This window comes from Neolamprologus brichardi, chromosome 18, assembly GCF_056152115.1.
Source record: "Neolamprologus brichardi isolate AB-2024 chromosome 18, ASM5615211v1, whole genome shotgun sequence".
NCBI lineage: Eukaryota > Metazoa > Chordata > Actinopteri > Cichliformes > Cichlidae > Neolamprologus > Neolamprologus brichardi.
Genome location: NC_142121.1, coordinates 3,901,910 through 3,926,499, shown reverse-complemented (window position 1 = coordinate 3,926,499; position 24,590 = coordinate 3,901,910). Strand labels below are relative to the sequence as shown.

The following is a 24,590-nucleotide window of genomic DNA, read 5'->3' as shown; positions in this document are numbered from 1 at the left end:
TCCACTTATCAATGGCGCTGTGAGCCGAGGGTCTGAGATTATGTCTGAGTCTATTTTACACTTAGTGCTGCTTCGTGCCATCAAGAAAATCCATTTCAAACCCGATCAGGGCCTTTAGATCAATTTCCACGCACACCCAAGGCAGAATACAGAATCTACAGGCCCAGGGGTCAAAGGTCACGCCTTATCATATCGAAACGATGCAATAAGTCAGCAGGAAGCAGCGGAGCTCACCTGTCACCTTAGCATTTATATCGAGAGTCCAGGACTGCACTGGGACTCTTTATGGAGTTTGATGGGGACAGATGAAGGACAGGAAGCAGCTCTCTGTCATAAAGCAGTAATGATGATGATGATGGTGGTGAAGAGCACACCTCCAGGCATGCAGAGAGAGCATGCAGATAAAGAGGTGAAGCTGAGCTCAACCTCAGTGAGAGCTTCATCACCTCACAGAGGAAGAGGAGCTGAAGATGAGAAGATGAGACAAACACAAAGACTCCAAATCTTCTCTCCTGACTCTTAAAGTTGCACGTTTACAAATTCACAGCTTTGACCAGAACATAGACTGTATATAAAAGATGATCTACACACATTTTGGACCTTTATGGCCATCTTGCTCTGTTGGAGCCTCATTCCTCAGTTTGCACATCTCCTCATTTTTAAATCTCACACAAACACTGAAGGGCAGAATTTTTAATCACCTTAAAGAACTGAAACATCTGAATACAAACCTTGTATCTGTAGTTGTAGGTGTGTATATTTCAGCTGTGACCACACCTCTTTCATACACTGAAAGTAAAAATACACCCGCTCTCCTCCTGATGTATATGATCGTGATTTTTACTGAAGCACAAGCTTCTCAAACAGTCTGCAACAGTCATATTATTTAATAGAAACTGCATGAAAACAGCACAAACACAGTTCAGGGTCTCCAACTGTCTGACAGAAACACAGGAGGGGAATGCAGATGCTGTCCGAGGGCAGCTGGAGGCTTTTAAATAGAGACAAGAAAGACCAAGATATGAAAAAGGTGTTTACTGACTCAGGTTTGTTCCTTCAACTTTATATAAAATGATTAAAAAGTGTAACAGCGGTGTGTCACCAGAACGGGGAGCCAAACCAGCTCCAAGTGCTTCAAAGGACAAAAATGGTTTCAATTCAACCAAAAATAATTGTAATTGTTCTTTTCTCTCAGAGAGGGATTTGGGTCACATTCACAGTTTGGTGGTCTGCAGCAGCTGCTTGCTGATTTGAGCCCAGCAGCACAGACACGTTTCACTGTGGAGAATCCTCTTCCTCGCTTCCTCACAGTGTAATGATGCCGTGTGGGTCAAGGTTATCTCCGCCCAGCACACGGTCATCGAGCAGGGAGAGCGCCGTCATGAACGCGGCTGATAAAATGAGTCACGCTCAGTGTTTAAAATACAACAGGCGTCTGTAATCAGGACAACGGGGGCCTGATGAGCCAGAGGTGTTTAAATATGTGCGTTTTAAACTCAAGGCCGCACTCAGACTAACACCACAGCCAACAATGCTCGACTTCATTCACACAAACACAAACCAGCCTGCAGTCTGCACCTCTTTATGTTTATCATCTATTACCATCACAAATAGAATATAACATTATTCCTGCAGTTTAAGAAACTAATGCCCAGTTAAATTTCACTTAATCATCAAATCACAAATCAAACAGTTCCTTCAAGGTGCTCAAAGTAAAGATCTCACAATATTAAAGAGAAAACCTCAATACAGTGTATCAGCAAGCACTTGGCGACAGTGGGAAGGAAAAACTCCCTTTCAACAGGAAGAAACTACCTGCAGAACCAGGCTCAGGGAGGGGCGGCCACTGTTTGGGGTGAAGGAAGAAAGACAGGACAAAAGGAGGTCAGTCTGCTGTCCTGTCTTCCTTCTCTCACCCCAACCGGTCGCAGCACATGGCCCCGCCCCTCCCTGAGCCTGGTTCTGCCGGAGGTTTCTTCCTGTTAAAATGGAGTTTTTCCTTCCCACTGTCGCCAAAGTGCTGCTCATAGGGGGTCATATGATTGTTGGGTTTTTCTCTGTATCTATGAAGCGCCTTGAGGCGACTTTTGTTGTGATTTGGTGCTATATAAATAAAACTGAATTGAATTGCCTTTCTGTCAGCTGTGATTCATTTCTATGCTGATGACAGACAGATAAACCTGCCTATTAGACCTTCTGACACTCGCAAACTGAGTCGGCTGCTGAGAATCTTTAGCATCTGGTTTAATGGTAATCGAAATCTTTGGACAGTCACACAGCAAAACTAAGACAATAATGTTTTTATTTCCATCAGGAAGCTAAAAGGCATCCTGCAGTTATTATAACAGCACAGTCCAGACCTTTCACCGATGATAAACATGTTTTATTTTGGAGGAGCTGTTTGGTAAATCTCTTCTTTTACTTGATGTTTAATAAAGTCACGTGTAAACACGAGCCTGCAGACACCACCGTGCACATGTTCAGTACTTGGTCTCTTGTTGCCCTTCATGTTGAGCCGTTTGACGTACTTTGGTTCTTAAAGGTGTTTTTCAAACGTGCTCTAAAAATACTAACTTACCTTCACAGGAGTACTTCACCCCAGCGTGGCCTCAGTTTGTGAAACGCTGATGTGCGCTGCACTTTACACCAAAGGTTAAAGGTTGAATTTCTGTTTTCATCTGTCGCGGTGCTTAAAGTTACGTCTCTTTATCTCTAATGTTTTATTCCATCCTTGCATTTGCTTTCTTCAATCATCATAAAGATTATTAAAAAGAAACTGGAGGTTAATATTTGTTTCCTGTGTGGATGTGTGATCATGAGTCTGTGCGATGAAGCTACCTTTGATTATCCTCCGATAAGCCGCCGCTGCGTCTGTTCTGACGCGCTCTGGGTGGACGTGGGACGGTCTTCGTCACTTTGATTTCACCTTCAGCCTGAAAAAGAAGAAAAAGACGACGCAATCAGCTTTCAGTCTTTGGTTTCTGAACTCTTTACAGGCGCTCTGCTGCAGGATTTAACAGCCATATGGAGGATTAATAGCAGCAGCTGCTGCGATGCTGCAGCATCAGCACCTGTTTCTCTTCTTACAGACGCAGTAAAGAGTTTCTTTATTAAAACTCTGAGTTTAACACGGCTGATCTTCAGAGGAAGTGAAAAAAGAACAGTCGTAGGTCCACACACAGTCAATCATCAGCACTCAAACTGTAACATCACTGTAATCTGACTTTTTACAAAGCGTCCCAACCTTTCAGAAAACATCTCAAAAGTTCTCTGTGAAGTTTTGCAGCAGCCTTTTAACCTCTTCCTGCTGCAGCGTCCCGTACCTGGCTCAGGTGTGACGTGTACCTGTACGTACCCTGGGCATTGTCAGGAGGAGGTGTCCGGTGGTTTGGGACCTCTGAGCCGTCGAGCTGTCGGGCTTCACTTCGGCCGGCAGAACCACCTGAAATATCTGCAGAGTAAATTATTCACAACTTTAATTAGTAAGATTAATGCGCTGATCTGGCACCGACGCCATCCCAACGTGTCAAATGACTTTAATCATTAGTGGGTCTTTTTATAGGTACGCTTTCCAGAAAGGACTCGAGAGAGAGTGACCAGAATAGCTCCAAAACAGAACGGCGGCGATCAATCACAGGAGAGGAAGCCTGTGGAAACCAGAATCAAGCGTGTGGGACGACAAATCGGGCATAAAATTGGACTTTTTTTCATTTAATTCAATTTGATTATGAGGGGAATGTGAGGAAAGCCACACTGAGGAGGAAAACTCTTCAGCTGCAGAGTGTGAGACGTGTCTGATGTGATATACACTCCTCACAGATGGCTCCTCCAGTCAATTCTCCCCGCTCTTCTCAACGAGTTCGTATTAAAAACGAATTTTAAAAGCCCGGACTGATGTATCACTGCGTAAATCACCCCGCCCGTCCAATCAGGACGACCTCTGGCACACAACAGCCATCCATAAACACTGTAACAGCTTGAAGTGCAGCCATGACATTCAGGAGTCTGGCAGCGAGAAGAAGAACTCAGAAGCTGCAGGGCTCAGAATTCATGAGGGGAGAAAGTTCATCGTGTGGTGAAACAGCTGTTTAACCAGGATTAAAGCAGCAGAAGTCAATGCAAAGCAGCAACATCTGCGGCTGAAAACGACGGCTGCAGTTGTAAACAGTCTTCCCTGAAGACGTGAGAAAAGTCTTCACAGGACTCTCTGCAGCCGTGAGAAAAACTGAGTCCACCGCACCTGCAGCAGGAATGACTTTAACTTCTCTTTTTCAGTACTGACAGTGATGTGATCAGTGCTCACTAGGGATGGGTACCGGTATCCGGTGCCATCTGACATAAACGGTAGTAACCAGACCGAAAAGCAGCGCACATTTTGGTGCTTTATTTTTTCCTGAGCTGTGATACACTTTAGATTCTAGCCAATCATTTTACGTTTCCGAGGATAGTAGGCGGGTCCAGGTACGTACGTTCTTTTAGAGCAGAGCTACAGATTAAAAATGCCCAAGGCGAAGCGGTCAAAAGTCTGGCTGTACTTCACAGCAAAAGATGCAAACTCAGCAGCTGCAACAAGTGCTTTAAGCTGATACTGTGATGCTGTCAAAGGAGGTAACACCTCAAATCTGATGAAACACCTGGCGACGCATAGCGTTTTTTTTAAAGCCGAGAAATGCGCCGTATTTGATAGCTTGCTGCGAGACCTCACACCGAGCACATCTACTGCAGGTGTAGCCGTAGCCCTGCCAGTGTAGCAGAAATGATGAGGATGATGATGCAGCAGCAGCCGTTCTTCTCTGCGTGAGTAGCTTAATGTTGTTCGTGTGTAATTTACGTTGAGTAGGCTAACCACGTTATTACATTAATGCATGTAAGGTGAACTAGCAAACATCATCATAGCTACATGCGGCTGTCTTCTTGTTTGATGGCAGATACTCCCTTCACCCTGGACAAAAAGGCTAAAATGACCAAAGAAAAAGTGGAAAACAGTTAAACATGAGAGGTTTTTGGACAAAGTTTGTGTTTTTTCCATTGTTTAAGCTGCTTCCAGCCAAGAGTGATACCATATATGCCCCATAGCTGCAGAAAAGTCTAACATTGTTATCTTTTTACAAAAAAACAGCTGAACATGAGAGGTTTTTGGACCAATTTTGTGTTCTCCATTCTTTAAGCACTGGCACCGTTTCAAAAGTACCGGTTTGGCACCGGTATCGGATAAAACCTAAACGATACCCATCCCTAGTGCTCACGTCTCTGTGGAGGAGTCTTGGCCCTTTTTTAAAATGTTGGTTCAGGTCATTGAGGTGTTCATGGTCAGCTCACTAACGTACATCTTTACTACTTTCACAGGAAAGGATTGCTGGAATAAACAGAACTGGAATAAACTACTATCAAGGTTAGAGCGTGCAATGCTCGAAGAAACAGCAGAAACCCGAGAACTCTGCATGTTAAGAGTTCATGGCAGTACAGAAAAAGGGTTACAGGGAGAAAGCCTCTTCTCTTTAAAATCAACATGTCAGCACAGATTAGGTTTGTGAAGCTGCATCTGAAAAAACCACAAGAGACGAGACAAAGTGGAGATGTTCGGAAACCAAACAGTTATCAGGACAGACTGTCGGCATGGTGGAGGAGGCTGATGACTCGAGCACCTCGCAGTCACAGAGTTGACCATGAACTCCTCTGTATGCCAAAGGATTAAAGAGTCAAATATGAAGCTCGGCTCAAAGTGAGTCATGCATCACGGCATGATCACAAGCACAGCAGCAAGTCTACAAAGAAAAGAATCAGAGTGTTGCAATGACCCAGTCAGAGTCCAGACAGCCTGAGCTGTGCATAAATGAATTCACTCAAATCTCAATGAACTGAACAAATGCTGTTGTTCATATGACTGAATACATGTGCAGTAACTGTTTCCCTCAGAAATCAATTCCTAAAAACATAAATAAATTAGCAGCTTTGGAACACTTGGGAGAAAATGCGGTGGATGCGCAGGACGGGGGCTCCTGTCACAATAAACCTGTCAGACTGCAGGAAACCTCCAGCAGGGCTGCAGCGGCTCCGCTTCTGCTGCAGGAGACTCGACTGATTACTGATCGTAAAGGTGTGTGCTTGAACAGAGCACTCTTTCCAAAAATGCCGACGTCACATAGGTTTGATGATTCAGCAGATTCTGGAGGCCTGTTATGTTCTGTGAATCTGCTCCTCCATCTATCACACGTTCCCGCTGCTCCCAACAAGCAACATCACAGCAGTCAGTCGTCCGTACATCCTCCACGCTGCAGACAGATCTCTGCATTAACAGGCAGTGTTTCAAAACACAGCGGAAAAAAAAGAGAAAAAGAGAAGAGCTCGAGGAGGTTTGGTCAGAAGTCTCACTTTTACTACTTTATAGCAGCTGGGTGAGCTCCTCACTGCACCATGTGTTACATGATGATATGGGCCACACACCTTTACAGTTTTACATGCTACCTGTATTTTTAACATTTGTCTTCCTGTTTTTATTCTTCTTCCTTTGTTTTACATTAGCATGCTTAATATAACTACAGGTGTGCCACAGGGTTCGGTTCCAGGGCCACTGCTATATTTGATGTATGTTATATATGTTTACATATATAAACAATCCTGGATATTATTGAAGTTTGTTTTTATTTACGTTCCAACTTTTTCAGAACTCTCTTTGTATTTAGGAATTAATACCGATGACCCTCTTCTTCAGGTCACATTCAACTGGTAAATGAAAGTCGGTCTGTCCTTTGAGATGAAAACGAAACTTCTTTCTTGCACTTTCGTGGCAGTGATGGATTATGAACATGTTATTTATACATGTGCATCTTCAATGCTTTCATATGCTGGGTCTGTGGTGAAGCACTGAGAGTTATTACCAACCTTAAAGCTCTGTATGTAAACTATGTGCTTGGGCCCACACGCCCAACACTTAACCTTAAAAACATTGTAGATTTTTAATGTAAATAGCTGTGTTACTCTGGTTTAGTAAAAACATGTTGCACACTTACACTTACGCTACCTCTGCCAGTCACCTCAATGTCAAAATATGAAGCTACTGTAAACATACACACAGATTTTAGAAGCACCAACTTCTCAGTTCTCATATTTTTCATCAGCGAATGAATTTGAAAACTTCTTAGTTTCTGTTTGCAGACAGAAACATGTGCATTCATCTCAGACCTTCTCTGGCTTTGTGGTGCTGCTGAAAGGGGAGCTGCTACAGTTTGGTGTCGGCCTGCAGCGAGTCTGCTGCTGCCTGCAGTCTCTGAACTCCTCACTGTGAGAAATCAGAGCTGCACTATGCAGGACATACTGCTTGGTAAGTGTTTCCTGTAAACTTTAGAGGCCAACAGATATCTGCAGTAAGTACAAACACCTCAAACTGCAAGTAACATGTGCACAGTTACCTCAACTCAGCAACACGGGAAACGATTTGCTGATTTGTTCCTGTTTGTGCTCCTAGAGCCTTCAAAATTCACAGGTTTGAATCCCAGAGCAACACGGAAATACGTTTAGGAAAATCTTCATCAAGAACTACTGTCGCAGTGCCCTTGAGCACAAGGACCTTCACTGGCTGACAGCAGCAGTCTGTGGTTAAACTGGCCTGCTTCCAGTGTGAATGAGAGGAGAATGAAAGTGGAGTCTGGAGCTCTGAGGACACGAGCCGGTAACAAACAAAAGTGAACAACCAGAGGAAAGACAAAGACTCAGAGGTCTGACTGAAGATCGAGGTGAAAACAGCAGCAGGTGTAGGAGCAAAGACAAAGACAGGAAGTCACGTCAGAATCTATCCTTCGAACAGGAAGTGACCAAGACACAAAAACACAGAAACATGAACATTAAATATGATGACAAACATGGGAAAAAACGACCAATCTAAGAGGCACCGACCAAGAACTGTGCACAAAGAGCTGCTTCTGAATATTTACTATTATTATTCACTGTTCTTTGGTTTTAAGATGCACAGCAGAGTTTGGACAGATAAGATTCTCTTACACTTGTCCAGGTAAAAATTTCACATTGTACTGAGTTGGCTGTGAAATGTTTTCACTGCACTGAATCATTTTCTTATTCGTTTCTGAATGTGATGAATCTCGATTTTTGGTGCCAACAGCATGAAAGCAAAGCTCCAACCTGCCTCGTATGAAAGGCTCAGGCTGCTGCTGGTGTCGTGAGGTGGGGGCTATTTTTATGCTCAAGCTGAAAGCATCTCTCTTTGACTGTCTCACAGTAGTCACATGGCCTCCACAGTCACCACGTCTCAGCCCAACAGAGCAGTGTAGGGCTGTGGTGGAACGAGACATTCACTTTAAGGATGTGCAGCTGACAAATCTGGAGAAACTTTGTGATGCCGTCACAAAAATATGAACCAAAATGTTTGAGGAACGTTTCCAGCTCTTTGACGAATCTACGCCACGAAGTATTCAGACAGCTCTGACGGGAAAAAGTGTCCAATCAGGTACGAGTAAGGTGAACGTAACTGTGACTGTGACTATCTGGATGATGGAAACGATGGTGAGTGAGGGTCTGAACAACAAACTTAACAAGCTGACAAAGACTCAATGACTGACTCTAAGTGGCTGCTGCTGCCCTTTATGATGGAAAAAGCCCCAAATTAATTTGTTGTAAAGTTCAGAGTGTGCAGCCAAAACTACGCACAGGCTAAACTTCAAATTAGGCATCACCTAATCTGAAAGGTCACCAGTTAATCTGAGTATAAAAATAAAAGCTTTACAGCGCACCTTTCCCTTGACGCTGACTCTGGCGTACGACGGCTGAACGTCCACATCGATCAAAGACGTGTCCATGTGTCTGTGAGAAGAGGAAGGTCAGTCATCATAAACACAGACAGGTACAGACGCTGATCAGCTGATCAGGTGGAGAGTTTTGGTCGGACATCCTCTGTGAAAGAAGCACCGTGATGGTTTCCCAACGTGAGGTCCGACCACAGTTTAAATCAATTTGACTCGATGTGGCTGCGGTAAATCGGATTTGGTGCAAACAGCCACCACATTAGACAGAAACCAGCTACACAACACACACGAAGACAAACCGTGACCAGACACAGATCTCATTTACAGCAAGAAGTTATATTTCAAAATAAAACGAGGTACAGCTTTTTCCTTTATCGATTTCTAAGGTTCAATATTATTTGACAAAACTGAGAGTAACTCTGCGTCTCACCATTAAATATGGATTGATAAACACAGGTCTGTTCGCTCAGTCCATTTGAACCCCTGTTTAAGACATGATTCGTTTTTAATTTTGATAAATGAAGCTGCAGAGAGTTTGTGCTCCTACCTGTAAACTTCCAGGTCCAAGATAATCGTGTTGTTTTCTTCATCTTCTGTTAGACAGAAATCCAGCCTGTTAACAACACAGAGCAACAATCCAGATGTTCAAACCAGGACACATGACACTGATTCTTAATGTAAACACTGCTATCGACACGGTGCCTCCACAGACTGTATAAATTATTATGAAAGCTCAAAGAGAGTTTTTGTCACCACGATGTTCATTTTTGGAGCCATAAGTGACAGACGACTGAAGATAAAGTCCGATCAGCAGACTTCCTGTTGGTGCCTTCCAGTCCTGTGATTCTAGCTGCGATACAGACATCAACTTAAAATCCAAACAGGGTATTTAGTTAAAACCATGCGGGCTTAAAAAGGAGAAAATTAGCTGTGGAGACCCAAACTGTTGGTTTTTTTTGCAGTAGGCTGTAAATGTGTTTCTTTTTGCTCTGAAGTTGGATGTTGTGAGACAACCCTGACGGTGAGGTTGGTCAAACTCACATTATTTTATGGCTTGAACTTGTGTCTGCAGCATGTGACGTTCCCGGCCACTCGGGTACATCTTTACTGAGCTGGCTGCTACGAGTCGGGCTGCAGTGAAGCACGGCGTGCTGTCGCCCCGCTGCAGTAAGGTGATATATCACATAAAGCATATATTCCTGACCCGAGTGTGTCCTCAGCTCAGATTACAAATGAAATCAGGCGCGCTTTAAGGCCTCGACCCCTGTGGCCTTGCTCATGATATAAACCGTTTGGATAATGGAGAAGGAGCGGGTTGCCTGCAAGCGTTCATGTTTTTCCCCAACAGGATGACAGGAAGTGGACCAGATAAAGCACCTGATAAGTTTTCACCTGCCTCACTGAGCCAAAGTAAAAACATGACAGATATGAAGAAGAACTGTATAGAAACTGTGGACCTGCAGCTCTTTCCTTTATAATCGTTTCCAAAATACAAATTTAACCTGTTGATCAGTCGGGGCTTTAAAATGTTATACTTAAAGATCTGATCCCAATCATCTATGCAGCACCACAAATCTTGAAGTTGTCATGTATTGCTGCAACAAACATGCCATCACGGTGAGGATGCAAAACCTGCTTCTGTTTCGTACTTGGGCTCATTGATATTCAAGACTCGTCCGTCAGCAGTGATCAGCGTCCTCGGGGCCTTCGGCTCCTTCTCCTTCCCCCTGCAGAGAAACAGCGCAGTGTGAGCAGATCACAAATGAAGTCAGGGTGTTCAAACAGTGGACTTACAGGTGACAGCACCTGGAGTCATAGTACGTTGGAGATCAAAGATTGCCCTCCCCTCCAGGAGCATCGTTAGAAAAAGAAATATAACGTGTAATGGAGTGTGTTTGCGTAGGCTGAAAGCCATGAAGTCAGTATGAACGTAGTTTAACCTGCCTAACACAGGGTGAAGAACCCCTGCAGGTTCAACACCAAGCAAGATTATGTGGAATAATCTGAAAAACAACAACAACAAAAAAAAGAAACTACAGATTAATCTGAGTGAGCCTGAAGAGGCGTGAGCCAAAAAGTGGTAGCTGCATTATAAAAGGGCAAAAGAATGAACGGTTCAAACAGGTATGGTAAATGGACTGGTTCTTATATAGCGCTTTTCTACTCTGTCCGAGCACTCAAAGCGCTTTATACAGCTAATTCATTCACCCAATCACACCCATTCACTTCTAAGTTTAAGTGCTAAGTAGCTAACATTCATACACATTCACACTCCGATGGATGCATCAGAGAGCAACATGGGGTTAGTATCTTGCCCAAGGATATTTGGCATGCAGACTGGAGCAGCCTGGGATTGAACCACCGACCTTCTGGTTAGTGGCTGATCCGCTCTGCCACCTGAGCTACAGCCACCCCAAGGTATGATATAAAAGCTCTAAAAGTGTGATTTTAAAAAAAGGTGCTTGCTAACAAATTATTCACTTCACTTGTCCTGAAAACTGAAACAAAACTTTTAGCTTCATACAGAAATATCAGATTAACATCGGTTATAGCTCATCAAAATTATAAATAAAAGTGGAAATTATTATGGAAGTTAAAAATATGAATAAAGAAATTAAATTAGCGGCTAAACATAAAGTATAAAAATTTTAAATAACTACATAAGATTGTGAAAAAGCGCATAAGTTGAATTTGCCAGTTAAAAATACGGATAAAGAAATGAAATAGCTAAACACTTAAACAGCTAGCTAAAACCATCACCAAATGAAACATAAAAAATTGGAAATTATCAGCTAAATGTTTTGCTAGCAGTAAAACCGTTTGCTAAGTGTAGCTTAACAGTAGCTGTAAGCTAAAATTACAAATAAAGGTTGGAAGCTGAAATTATGGTAGAGGAAAATGTTAGTTTTACACATATATGAATAAAGAAATGAAATAGCTAAACACTTAAACAGCTAGCTAAAACCATCACCAAATGAAACATAAAAAATTGGAAATTATTAGCTAAATGTTTTGCTAGCAGTACAAGCGTTTGCTAAGTGTAGCTTAACAGTAGCTGTAAGCTAAAATTACAAATAAAGGTTGGAAGCTGAAATTATGGCAGAAAATGTTAGTTTTACACATATATGAATAAAGAAATGAAATAGCTAAACACTTAAACAGCTAGCTAAAACCATCACCAAATGAAACATAAAAAATTGGAAATTATTAGCTAAATGTTTTGCTAGCTGTAAAAACGTTTGCTAAGTGTAGCTTAACAGTAGCTGTAAGCTAAAATTACAAATAAAGGTCGGAAGCTGAAATTATGGCAGAGGAAAATGTTAGTTTTACACATATATGAATAAAGAAATGATACCATTAGTTACATATAACAAATTAAATGCATTAGCCTGCTTAAAATATAAATAATGTTTTAAAAAAAAGAAACTACTGAAAGTGGTCAGTAACATAAATACTAGTTGGTTAATTTAAGTAAAACTAGAGCTGTAATAAGGATGTAATACAGCCACATTCAAATCTATCACCTTTCTTTCTGTTTAAATGACAGAGTTTGAGGACTGTTTGGCTGGATGTGGAAAAACTAAAGACTGAGAAAAGTCACAGAGTCGTCGCTTCGGTGTGCTCTCATCACCATCTGCCGCACAACCGGTCGCTCAATTAGCTGCGAGAAGCAGACGGCGACACGAGCGCTGACGGGGAAACACACACCTCATATCAGCCCGTCTATTAGGCCCACCGAGCAGCAGATGAACCTGTCAGCAGTCCAGGTGGGTGAGTGTTTAGCGCTCTGCAGAGGGTCGGCCGCCGTGACCTCCGCAGCCGTACATCAGCCAAGGAGAGAGGGGCGACGGCGTGCTTGAGGAGGCTTCGATGTGCTGAACCGGAGGGTGTCAGGTCATGGTTTTTATTGGAGTGGTTGGCTGGAGCGAGCGATAATGAGTCTAAGTGAAGCTGTGGAGAAGCCTCGTGGTCATCTGTGTGACGGCCCTCGAATTGTAAGAGTCGAATCAGCGGGTTCAGAAGGCGAGGTCGTCACATGGGTCACGCAGACTTCAAAGAGCTCCTGGAAGTGCTTAGCAGGTCCTTGAAATGTGTGAATATACAGAGACAGGGTGAATGCTGCCTCTGTGACAGTGCTCTAACTGTTAGTTTTATAAATGGAGGCTTTATCTTCTTGGTTTGTTTTTATAGCTGATTAGACAGTTTTACTGGTTTGGCCCATCTGATTGTTTCTGGTCCACAAACTGCTTCCACTCAGGATCCCTAAATGGTTCAAAGTGAGTGTGAAAGTGATGATTTTAGACTCTAAGAGCTTCATGTTGGGCTTTCCTTCAGCATCAGTCGGGGTTTAATGACGCGGGACTCTGACTTCCACTGGAGTCCAAAGTGATGACTGCTTTCTTCATATTTCAGTCACTTCCTGGATGTGTTGGTGTTAGTCTGAGGTGAGGCTGACAGAAATTATCCAAACAGAATGAGCATCTCCATCACTTTCCGTTCAAACGGCAGCTTTTCCCTCAATGCCAGATACTGTCGACTCGTCAAGGTCCCAGTGTGGCTGCCTGAGCTGTAAACCCGTAACTTCTATCTTTTTAAGGGTGCATCTGTCAAACAGCAGAGTGATGGAGACGTCAGAGCTGACAGTTCCAGAGCTGAGGGCGATCTGTTCAGACAGCGCTCAGTTAGCCGTGCAGCCCGCAGAGAAGTCCAAATCCATGCCGGATTCACAGCTGCAGTCCCCACGAGGAGTAAGGTACTGCAGCACCTCTGAACCCAACATCTGTTTGCTGCTGTTACAGTGACACACAGCACACGGGCAAAGTCATCCATCACAGAGGAGCTGTGAGAGCCAGAGACCACGATTACACAACAGCTTTCCATCAAATACAGCTAAAGCAGATCTATATTTTAAGGTAACTTTAAATTGTTGGGTCGCTCCTTAGAATATAAAGCACCTGAGCTGACTGTTGTCATTTATCACCATATGAATAAAACTGAATTGAATTCAAATTCGTTGGAAGTGGAAAAAGACGGACGGACGGATGGTTGGATGTGTTCAGTTTGAGGTTTGAACTGTAAAATGAACGTTTAGGTGTTTGTGTTTTCTTATTTGGAGCAAACTAAACGCAGACACAGTGTCGTTACTCTACTGCTTTACTCTGTGAACAAAAGACAACAGTGATCTTAGATATCTGGTTTCAGCATCACTGTTTTGTTCACTTTAACTGCTCTGAAGTCGTCATTTGACCTGCATCAGGTAGAAAAGCCTGACAGTGAACTGCTTGTAGCAGAAAACATTTAGCGGTCTCGTTCCCTGTGGAGTTGGAGGAGATGAAAGAGGCTAAAAGAGGGTCAATAACAAACTGAGGGCTGTCTATACTGTCGTGAATAAACACCAGCCAGGCAGCATCTCTGTGTGGTGTTTTCCCTCCTCTCAGACGAACAGAGCAGTCATTTAACGTGGGCCCGTCTCCCGGCTGACCTTATCGCAGAATCCACCTCAGGACCAGGAAATTCATCTTTCCTGACAATCCGGTGACGGCCCGACTGCACGCATCAAGTCAGCGCGCTCTGACAGCCGTGCGTGAGGAGGCGATAAAAACGGCAACGCCGTGTCAACCTGATTTTCTGCTTGGACAGCGTGCTGGCCAGGGATGCTGCTGTAATGTGGACAAGTAGGTGGACCATCACCTGTATCACACCACAGGTGTAACCTCACATCTTCTAAATCCAACCGTCTCGATTATATTTATCGGCATACATTTCAAGACTGTGCAGATTTAACATCTCACGTAACAAATGAAGAGGCGAGGATGTGACAGAAGCCCGACGCGCTGAAACACCTCTGGGCTGATGTGAGGCGTTTCCCGTGGGCAGAGATTAAGCAGCGGGACACTTCCACAGTGTTCGTCATACACAGCTCAGCTGTTTGTGACTCTGTGGCTCGAGGTGTTATGAAAGCTAAACGCTGTGAGTCAGCGCTGCGTCCACAGGTCAGCGAGACGAGCGGATGGTGAATAGAAAGGTTTTTTAAACCTTTGCCTGAAGAGGAAAAATGACCAAGTAAAGCTGATGTGTCAGGCCTCGCAGTGCAAACAGCCAATTTATTACAGCATCCACTGATCCTGGACCAGCCTCAGTGCTGTGGAACCTCGTTTTATCCTGAGATATATTCTCCTCTGTTTACGTCACAGGAGCCACGACGACAGAACTCAAGTTTTACTGAAACACAAAGTCTGATGTTTCTGTGCCGCCTGGAAACGACACCCAGCTCTTTGTTTAAGATCACAGAGGAAATTATTGATAAGATTTTCAGAAAAACTGGAACTTATTATCCAGTAAGACCTCACAGTTTCTCTCACTGGATAGAAAAGCTTTTATTTTATGTTGATAAGAATCCACAGAGCCTGTCTGTTTCTCAGATTACATGAGGTGCTGCATCAGTAGGGCTGTCACTATTAGTCGACTATCAAAATCGTCGACGACTGATTTAATAGTCGACGTCGTTTGAAGCTTTGTAAGATCACAAAAGACGCAGGAATAAGTAGTAGGATTTAAGAGTGTAATAACGGACTGAAACAGAAGATGGCAGCACTGCATGTACAAGGATGCCAGCTGCCGTTAAACCCCGAAGAAGAGGAAGCTGTCCCAGACAGTGTTGCCAACTTAGCGACTTTGTCGCTATATTTAGCGAGTTTTCAGACCCCCTAGCGACTTTTTTTCTACAAAAAGTCGCTAAAAAAAAGACGTGAAAGCGCATATCGCTTTTACTCTCAAGAAGCAGCGGGTGCTGTAACACAGTCAGTTCTTCTTTTATTCTTTTACTCTTATGCTGTTTTGTGGATCACAAGGTTTAAAACTACTTATAAACACACACACACACAAAGTAACTCCACCAGAGTGCCTATTTCGGGTCAATTTTACCGGTCCAAGCCCGGGTAAAGGAGCAGGGTTGGAATTGTGACATTAAAAAAACAATAATTGCTAAAAGAAATTTAATTTGTAGTTCTAAATAAATTCTAACTGCATTTAGGACGTTTTTTACTCACGTTATGTGTCTTTCACGATGTTATTTCTCTCTCCAACAACATAGATTACAATTACGTTAGCATGACCAATTATGCAAATTAGGTGATGACGTCATTTAGCGACTTCTAGCGACTTTTAGGACAGCCAATAGCGATTTTCCTTACTGAGGAGTTGGCAACACTGGTCCCAGAATTCATAGCGCAGCCCAGCTCAGTTTCCAACAATGGCGGCAGCTAGTTAGTTTTAATATTACTCTTATTATTCTTTCTGGGTCACAAAATAAACGTTTAACATATTTTCAGTTGAGAATGTAGCTGTGTAAACCTCAAATATCTGCTCAGTTTATCAAGACACCACATATTTTCAAAAGCGCTCCGACGTTTTCGGAGACGTCTGTTACCCACTAGCTCGATAGCTAGCCGGGGGCTAGGCTCACTAGAGCCGTGAGAACACCGGACTCCCGGCTTCAAACCCACCGCCGTCTTTCGCTACTCAGGTTAAACATGATATATAAGTCACTTAGATAACTTAAAAATGTTATTGTTTGGCTTTTTTCAGTATTTTATTTGTTCCTGAGTAAATCGGTTTGGCTGAGATTAAAGTTATAGTTTTTACACAGCTGAATAAACGTCAAGCAGATTAAACTCCATTGAAACAATCTGCAAATGTCATTAAAATTTAATAAACTATCATCTTGTCTTTATTTTTAGTTAGCACATACCTTAAACACTTAAAGCTGTAAGCTAATGATAGTTATATAAGAGCAGATGCTGCTGGTGCAATAAGCTGTACGTTTTACGTCCAATGGATGATGATCTGATTAGTCGACTAATCGCAAAAATAATCGGTGACTAGTCGACTATCAAAATAATCGTTTGTGGCAGCCCTATACATCAGTGCTTATTTTGCATCTTATTTAGTGATTAAATAGCTCAGAAATTAGCAAACAAAAAGTACTTTTCATCTTTAAGGCTTTATAAAAATAAGCACAGTGATGTAAGGATTAAAGGCTCTGCTAACTTGAACCACGGAGGCTGTCATAGCAGCATCTGCACAGATCTAATGCCAGCGCTGAGCTCCTCCATCTCTTTACGAGGCTGAAGATCTCGGGGGTAACGAGCATACTATGAATTTAAATCCTGCTGATGATGCTGGCTGGAAGAGTTATTTTATTGGCAGTAATCCTGACTTATATCTCTGAAACACTCCAAAGAATGAAAAAGACACACTGTCATTGTAACATCTGCATTTTTTCACATCGTCACTTCAAAGTAAACGAAGAGAACAAAGTTGGAGGAATGACCATGTGACAAACATGTTTACGTGCATATTAACTGTAATGAACAGGTGGACAAATAGAAACACTGGAGCTTTTTTGGCCTTCTGTCCTCTAAGAGACGCTGAATGTTTCCTGGTGACCAGAGGTGGTGATTTAATATTCAGAGCCTGCAGCAGGGTTCATCGCCCTGTGAACTGGAAGCTCGGAGCGACCCCAGAGGAGCAGGTTTTGTGTGTTTATTATTCTGCACGTCTGTTACATGTCAAGTTTATCTGGATGGTCTCTAATCACAGCTACAGTTCTGCCTCCACAAGACCGAATCATGGAAACACAGAAGAGCGAGAATGAAAATGATATTCCTCAAACCACGACGATCTTCAAATGACTGCAAACAGGAAGGAAAAGAGAGGAATTCAACCTTCACCCAAGGACACTGCAAGGACCTGAGGAAGGTGAACGCTCCACAGGGGACAGACAGGACAATCTTTTTAAACACAGAGGCACTGAATGAAAACATCATTAAAGTGTCTATATCCTTAAAAGAAGACACAAACTAAAAGTAGGCGGAGCTGTGTGCCTCAGATTACCATATTAGGGATATCCGCTCTCAGTGACATCACACAGATCCAAGTGTTTATTACCATCAATTCATCCATTTTATTCTGCTTATCTCTATTCAGACATGGACAGATTTTACTCTCCTCAGCCACCTCCTCTGATTTTTCTAGGATGACAAATATCCTGTTCCCAATCCAGCTGAGACACAAGCTCTCCAGCACATATTAGCCCCGTCCAGGGTCTTCACAGGGAGACAGGCGTGGAGACCAGCTGGCAACCTCCAGTCTACAAACTGATGTGTATTTGCTGACTACCTGAGAGTGGTTGCTGAAGGTTGCTGGCAGTCCGGAGAGTAAAGTTAGTCACAAAGGGGAACGCGATGCTGCACTGAAAACCTCCGTCCTACTGCTTTGGTGCTAGCAGACTGTGACTGCCGCCGCTCTCTCACATGGAAGACATCAACCTGGCTGCAAAAAACTCACAAAGCTGTAATGAAGTCGTAAAAAGTGCAACACAAACCACACACGGTCACAAAAATCTGTGATTTTCCAGCTAATCTGCACCATTTTTCTCCCACAGAGGAGCGTTCACTGTAAACTGAAATAATCAGCATTTCTGGGCCTCTGACCGGGCTGCTCTCAGTGAGGGAAACCTCACAGCTGCAGGCTGATATCAGCATACTGACAGGGAAACTCTGTGTGTGTGTGTGTGTGTGTGTGTGTGTGTGTGTGTGTGTGTGTGTGTGTGTGTTTAAGACATAGACACTTTGAGAAGCAGATGTTTAACACACTACACATACTCAATTAACACCCTGGTAAGAGGGTCACCTTACAGGTGAGCACTAATTACAGCAAAATAATTAGACTCATGACAGACCAGCGCTGTAATCTGATTGGTGTACAAGCAGAAGACGAGTCGGACCACTGCAAAGGAAACAGTCAGCAGCTATATTTTAAAGAGAGTTCGAGTACAATCAGCTAATCACAGCTCATCAGATTAACACAGGTGCCTGAAATCAAAGTCCCTTTACAAGCACGCCTCTGCCATTATCAGCAGTTAGTCTGAAGCCTTAATCTAACAGCAAACAGAGAGAGCTGCAACTTTAATTTGTCCGCAGTGTGTTTAAAAAGTGTGCTGTACGGTGGCCCTGAGAGGTCAAATCCATTGCAACTTAAAAAAAAACACCAGCAAACACTAAAATGCTGCAAAATCACACAAAACACAGCAGAAGTGTTTTTGGGGAGACAAAAACGTGTCGGACCGTCTCCATGAGCGACAGGCTAACAGTAAACAGCTAATAGTAAACACAGTATTATATGAATCACGTGATTAAAACACACACAACCTTGCAGCTTCTTCTTACTTTACACTGATGAATCGTCAGTGTCTCCATCCTTCATGTTTTTCATCGTCACTTTGTTGTTTTTTTCTATTTCGTTTGTGTTTTGTCTGCTTTTGAAGTATTTTTCTGTTTGCTGGTGTTTTCTTAAGTTCCAGTACATTTGACCTCTCGGGGCCACCGTAGCTCTGGTCCATGTTCACACATATATAAATATATATAATATATTATATCATATAAAGAATAAAATCTATAAACAGGAAGTTAAAGCAGAACAAAAGGAAGCTCAGTATTCACACAGTTAATTTTTCTGTGCTGTCAGCTCTGAAACTGACGGGACTCAAACCGCCGTCATTTCACCCACACGACTGACGTGACGAACCACCGGCTCGCGCTCTACAGCCGTCTGACATCAACAACATCCACGACATCAAAACCGCGAACACGTCAGCAACAAATCTGCCCTGAAACCCCTCAAAATGCCCCAGTTATGTCTTTAGTGTGAGTCATTAGTCTGCAGAGTGTGTGGCAGCTGGGCAGCTTGACCTTCACAGACCGAGTATACAGTGTAAACACAGTCTATGCTTTACATACAGAATATATGAATCCCTAAAACTTAATAATTTACTGGAAAACTGGACATTTTAGACTCTAAATGCTCCTTATCGTTTGTAAATGACATCAAACATCTACATTCATGCAGTTAGGTCCATAAATATCTGGACAGACGTTTTTCATGTTGTTTCCTCTTCAGGATAAGACTGAAGTGCAGACTTTCAGCTTTAACTCAAAGAGTTTATTTAAATTAGATGTTCAGAGGACCAAAAGTCAGCGCTTGAATTAAAAAAAGTATATAATCCATCAGTTTAGAAAGTGTTCATTAAAGTCAGCAACATTACACATAACCTGTAATATAAACCTGCTAATTTCGCGAACATGCTAACAGTTCAGTGAAAGTGCAGCTTCCTGTTTCTCTTTATTAACTCCACTGCACACTTTGCTGTAGATGTTAAAGTGTCTTCGTGTTTGAATTCGGGTTTTTTCTTCTTTGTTCATTCTTCCTCCAGCTGCAGTTTTAAATGTGCAGCAGCACAGATCAGAAGCTGTGACACTGCAGACTGTACAAACTTCTTTAGTTAGAATATTCTTCCTCTAACGCCTGATTGTTGGATATTTAGGCTTCGGGGCTTCAGGGTCGGTATTTTTAGATAGATTTCAGTAAACAGTCGCCACTGAGTCTCATCAGTCAGTCCCACTCTGACACCTGGATGTAAATCACTCAGGATTATTGGCACCTTCGAGCTCACTGGCCGAGTCATTCGTCACAAACACAACAGAACAAAATCCTCCCTGACCGCCTGAACTCGCTCGTCTCTCCTACGCCACCGCCTCGCCTCAGGTACAGAACACTTTGTTCGTCTGAGAGCTCCTCATTAACCCGACGGTCCGAGCTGGACCGCAGACTCATCCTGCCCGTCAGCCAATGTATTTATCTCTGATTCATGCTGCTTCACGCCATCCTCGACTCAAAATACATTAAGTGTTGTCCTGGTGAAACGGCTAACAAAGTCAACATCACAGAAAAAAAGACAACACAGCCAAAAGTTTGTGGACAGCAGCTGCATTCCAGACAGCTGTACTCTTCCACCTGTTTTAAGGTTTTAGTAAGTCTTTATAAATGATGGGCGGAGCCATCGTGGCATCACCCATCTTGAAGCGTCTACATTAGCGTTTTTTAGCTGGAAGTGATGATATTTGGACACGAGGTCGGAACAGCTAAATTATCAGCTTGAGCAACCAGCTGCGTCTACAGCCTGCACAGGTGCATCACACACTCCTGACAGAATACTAGGATGATGGTCTGTTAGCACCATTAACTGCACAGGAAACTAGATAATCACATTAAATATGTTTATTGTGAAACTTCTGTGATTAATTTAATATTTAAAAGCTTCAAAAGGATATGAAGAAACAACAGCTATGACTTTACGACTTTTGTTCAAAGCTTTTCTGTATTGTGCTGAAGAGAGATTGCCTGAAGCTGAACTAAGGCCAGGCTGTACTTGTTTTATAGTTTTACTTTGTACCACAAGGTGGTGCAGCGAGTCAGTATAACCTTTATTTAAAGAGGAAAGTCATTAATAGCCAGTGTTGGGAAGGTTACTTTTAAAATGTATTCCATTACAGATTACATGCCCCAAAATGTATTTTGTAACGTTACTCAATGAGAGTAACGTATTCTGAATACTTTGGATTACTTAATATATTATCATGCTGTTTACAACTACATGAATGTACTATTGCTGTGATTTATTACTGTTACTGAAGGTCCGCGGCTCCGAACCGTAGTAAAGTGACCTCTGGCTAATACGGTGGGTTCTGTGTCGGCTCGTAGCTGAAAACTAGCTTTACTTTGTTGTCTGGGTCAACTTTGCTAGCAGAGACAGAGAGAGGTGTTGAAAGGCTGCTCCAACAGAACTTATTGTTTTTGGAGGAAAACACGAACACGGTGTACAGTCGAGTCTTAATAGCTTACTTACAACTGGGCTCGTCAGGCTCTCTTCTTGGCTGCAGTGGTTATTATTATATTTACATGCTTCCAGCTCCCGTTTTTGCTCGATGACAGCTCGTACTTTTCCTTTTTCTCCCTCCCTCGCTCACAGACACATAACGGGTATGGCAGTCCATTCTCCCTGCAGCACGGACTACACTGCCTATGATGCTACATTCTTTAGAGCTATACCTGTAGCATTCTGCCTGTTAGCTTAGCACAACAACAACAAAAAGGCCTCTCTCACCCAGGAAACACGCAGAGAGAGAGAGCGTCACCCTGTAACCATGGCAACAGTAACGCTGCCACCTGGAACAACAGAACGTAGCTGTCAAACAAAACCCAAACAGTCCTGACCCGCCACAATATGAAACAGGGAAGTACCGCCGTGTAATCCATTTATTTCAACAAAGTAACTGTATTCTAAATACCACCTTTTTAAACTGTAACTGTAACGGAATACAGTTACTCATATTTTGTATTTTAAATACGTAACGGCGGTACATGTATTCCGTTACTCCCCAACACTGTTAATAGCACGCTCTTTTCTAACAGAGTAACATGAAAAAGAAAATGTCTTGATGAAAACGGGAACGGCTGAAAAAGAAGAGTTAAAAACAGTGGCACACAACACAAAGCAAAGTGCTGCCCCCTAATGGTGAAAGTTTCAGTTAAAACGTGCGCATGAGGGTAATTACAAAAAGTGCACAAAAGCAGACCTGAGGCCTACCAGACACCCAGCAGCTACACTCAGCATACCTGTCAAACACAAGGGCCACACCTCTAAATATAAGCCACGCCTCTAATTTAAGCCAGTCAGACAAATAGTAATCTCTGACCGGCACAGAAATCCCACCGTTTGGGATCGGCTGCTGTGGAGTTTTCAGGTGTGATTATAGAGACATCTGGTGGCTGAACTAGTGAATTGCAACCAAAAAACACCATATTAAAGTGAGCATGTGTTTTACATCACACAAGTAAATGTTTTTGATTAATGAAGATTAATTTAGAGTGTTTTTTTCTTCCATGCACTCCCCCCCAGAAGTTTGTAGCTGTACAGGGCACATATTTGTTGTCTGGGCCTTACTGACCTCATTATTTCATACAGCCTGATTAACCAGCGAGTTCATTACAACAGTTTAGTAAATAAGTCAGTGTGGTGCTCAGATCTCACGGCACTTACTTCTCCTTGGCCCGCCTCTTCTCCAGGTGCCGGTAAGCCTCCAGACGAGATTCGGGGGTGAAGCTGCACGGTGTGTGCCAGAACTCGCGCTCCCTTTGCTCCTCATCCTCCTCCGGGTTCTTTGGGTTCTCGTTCAACTCCTGGTTCTCCTTCTCTGACTCTGGACAGCTGAAACCAGAAGGTCTTAGGTCATCACTGAGTTTGTAAAGACAGTTTAGACTCTTCGATCACCTGAACTCATCAGGGTGACCTGTAAGTGTTGCTATGGATCACGTGAAGATTCCATAACAGTAATTTTGCTGTGGCTGCACACTGACAGTAAAGGTCCTGGAGCTTGACTCCCTATAGGTTTAGAAAGACTTTAAGATGTTATCATCACTTATTGTTACTTTTCACGCTCTCTATCGCAGCTAGCAACACCTCTGACCGCCTAGAGCGCCTCTACATACGTGACATCCTCGTCAGAGGGCTTTAGTCCGCCTCAGGGACCAGGAAACTGAAGGAGACACAGTGTTTGCAGTCTGAGCCTCAAAAATCAGCATCTTCCAAAACAAATCTCTAAGTGTAAAGCAGTGACAGTGAGAGTGACTGGTTCCAATTAGAGGCTCATAAGCCAAATCTAGTCCACACAGCAAACATATTTGTCCCTTTTTTTCCTCCTGATTTTAACAATTTCACTTACTTAACTTGAATATTCTGCTGTGTGAGACCAGATTTGTTCAACATAATCAAGCGTATTAGCAGGGACGTTAATAAAAAGTGAAATCTTGTCTCACTGCAGTTTGGAATTGCAGCATCTCAGAAACTTTCTGTACAAGAGTAACGATTTATCTTCTCACTCACACTGTGTTGTTGATGTCGGTGTACCAGCGGCCGTCAAAGCCTGGTTTCCTCTCCTTCTTTTCCTCCTCAACTCCTGCTTCCTTCCTCCTCGCCTCCTCTTTCTCCTCAGCTCTCCTCCTCAGGTATTCCTGCTCCTGCTCAGCGACGCGCCTCCTTGCCTCCTCCAGACCCTGCGAGGCTTGGATTCGTTCTGACCGGCTGATTTCCGTCCTGTCCAGACTCTGAGGACACAGAGCGAGAGCTGGGACTCAAACTCTGAACCTCCATCAGGGTTTAAGCTCACAGCCTGACGACCAAACTGCTTTCAGTGGTCTTTAAACGACTGTCACACGTTTTTCTCCTGGAGCTTCACTGGCTGTTGCTTTCACTGAAGTGTTCTCAGCTCTGCACACACTTTTTCATCAAATACTTTGTCATCAGAATCTTCCATACGGAGCTCAGCTGCCTCAATCATAAGTAAAAAAATAAGAAAACCCAAACAAATAACAGCAGCCTCCACCTCTCTGGATGTAGACGAGGATCCACCTCAGACGTTACCTTGAGCTGAGGCAGTGCAGCCACCACAAACTGCCTGTAGCCCTCGAACTGCGTGCAGGGATTCCCCACCAGAAACAGCTCTCGGAGGTGGATGTTGTGTCTCAGGGACTCCACGCTGCTCAGGCGGCCCACGAAGTTCACCGTCAGGTCCAGTTTCTGCAGGCTCTCACAGCCTGATGAGCGGGAAGTGGGAACAGAAAGGCGACATGTTTACATGTTTACAGAAAAACAAGCGCTGAATTAAAGCCCGTACATACGCTATGCACTGACCTTCAAGGTTTTCAATGACTTCAATGTTGTTCAAGGCCAGATTCAAGTACTCCAGCTTCTTCAGTCGGCCAACATTTTCTAAACGAACAAAAACACAAAATCACAAAGTTCCTGTAGAGGCAGCTGATGACTTTTGAGAACAAAAGCATCTGTGTGAATGTTTTCCTTGGTAAGATGATGTGACAGCACATCTAACATCTGACTGATGTCAGCTAAACTCCGCCCAAGTAGTAGTGGCCCAAACA

At 43.2% G+C, this 24,590-nt stretch overlaps 1 protein-coding gene across 3 annotated transcripts in view; it reads right to left on the bottom strand.

The window, feature by feature from the left end:
* Window positions 1–24,590, bottom strand: part of dnaaf11 (dynein axonemal assembly factor 11) — a 33,454-nt gene that overhangs the window by 7,254 nt on the left and 1,610 nt on the right. For 2 of the 3 annotated variants that reach the window (XM_087832548.1, XM_087832546.1), the window contains 9 exons: window positions 24,346–24,423; window positions 24,076–24,248; window positions 23,539–23,759; window positions 22,696–22,863; window positions 10,406–10,483; window positions 9,304–9,369; window positions 8,745–8,814; window positions 3,356–3,451; window positions 2,839–2,933 (listed from right to left, as the gene is read on the bottom strand). In XM_087832548.1, coding sequence (XP_087688674.1) covers window positions 2,839–2,933; window positions 3,356–3,451; window positions 8,745–8,814; window positions 9,304–9,369; window positions 10,406–10,483; window positions 22,696–22,863; window positions 23,539–23,759; window positions 24,076–24,248; window positions 24,346–24,423 — 1,045 coding nt within the window. The remainder of the gene's footprint in view (window positions 1–2,838; window positions 2,934–3,355; window positions 3,452–8,744; window positions 8,815–9,303; window positions 9,370–10,405; window positions 10,484–22,695; window positions 22,864–23,538; window positions 23,760–24,075; window positions 24,249–24,345; window positions 24,424–24,590) is intronic. The other variant, XM_087832547.1, reaches the window with a different exon arrangement.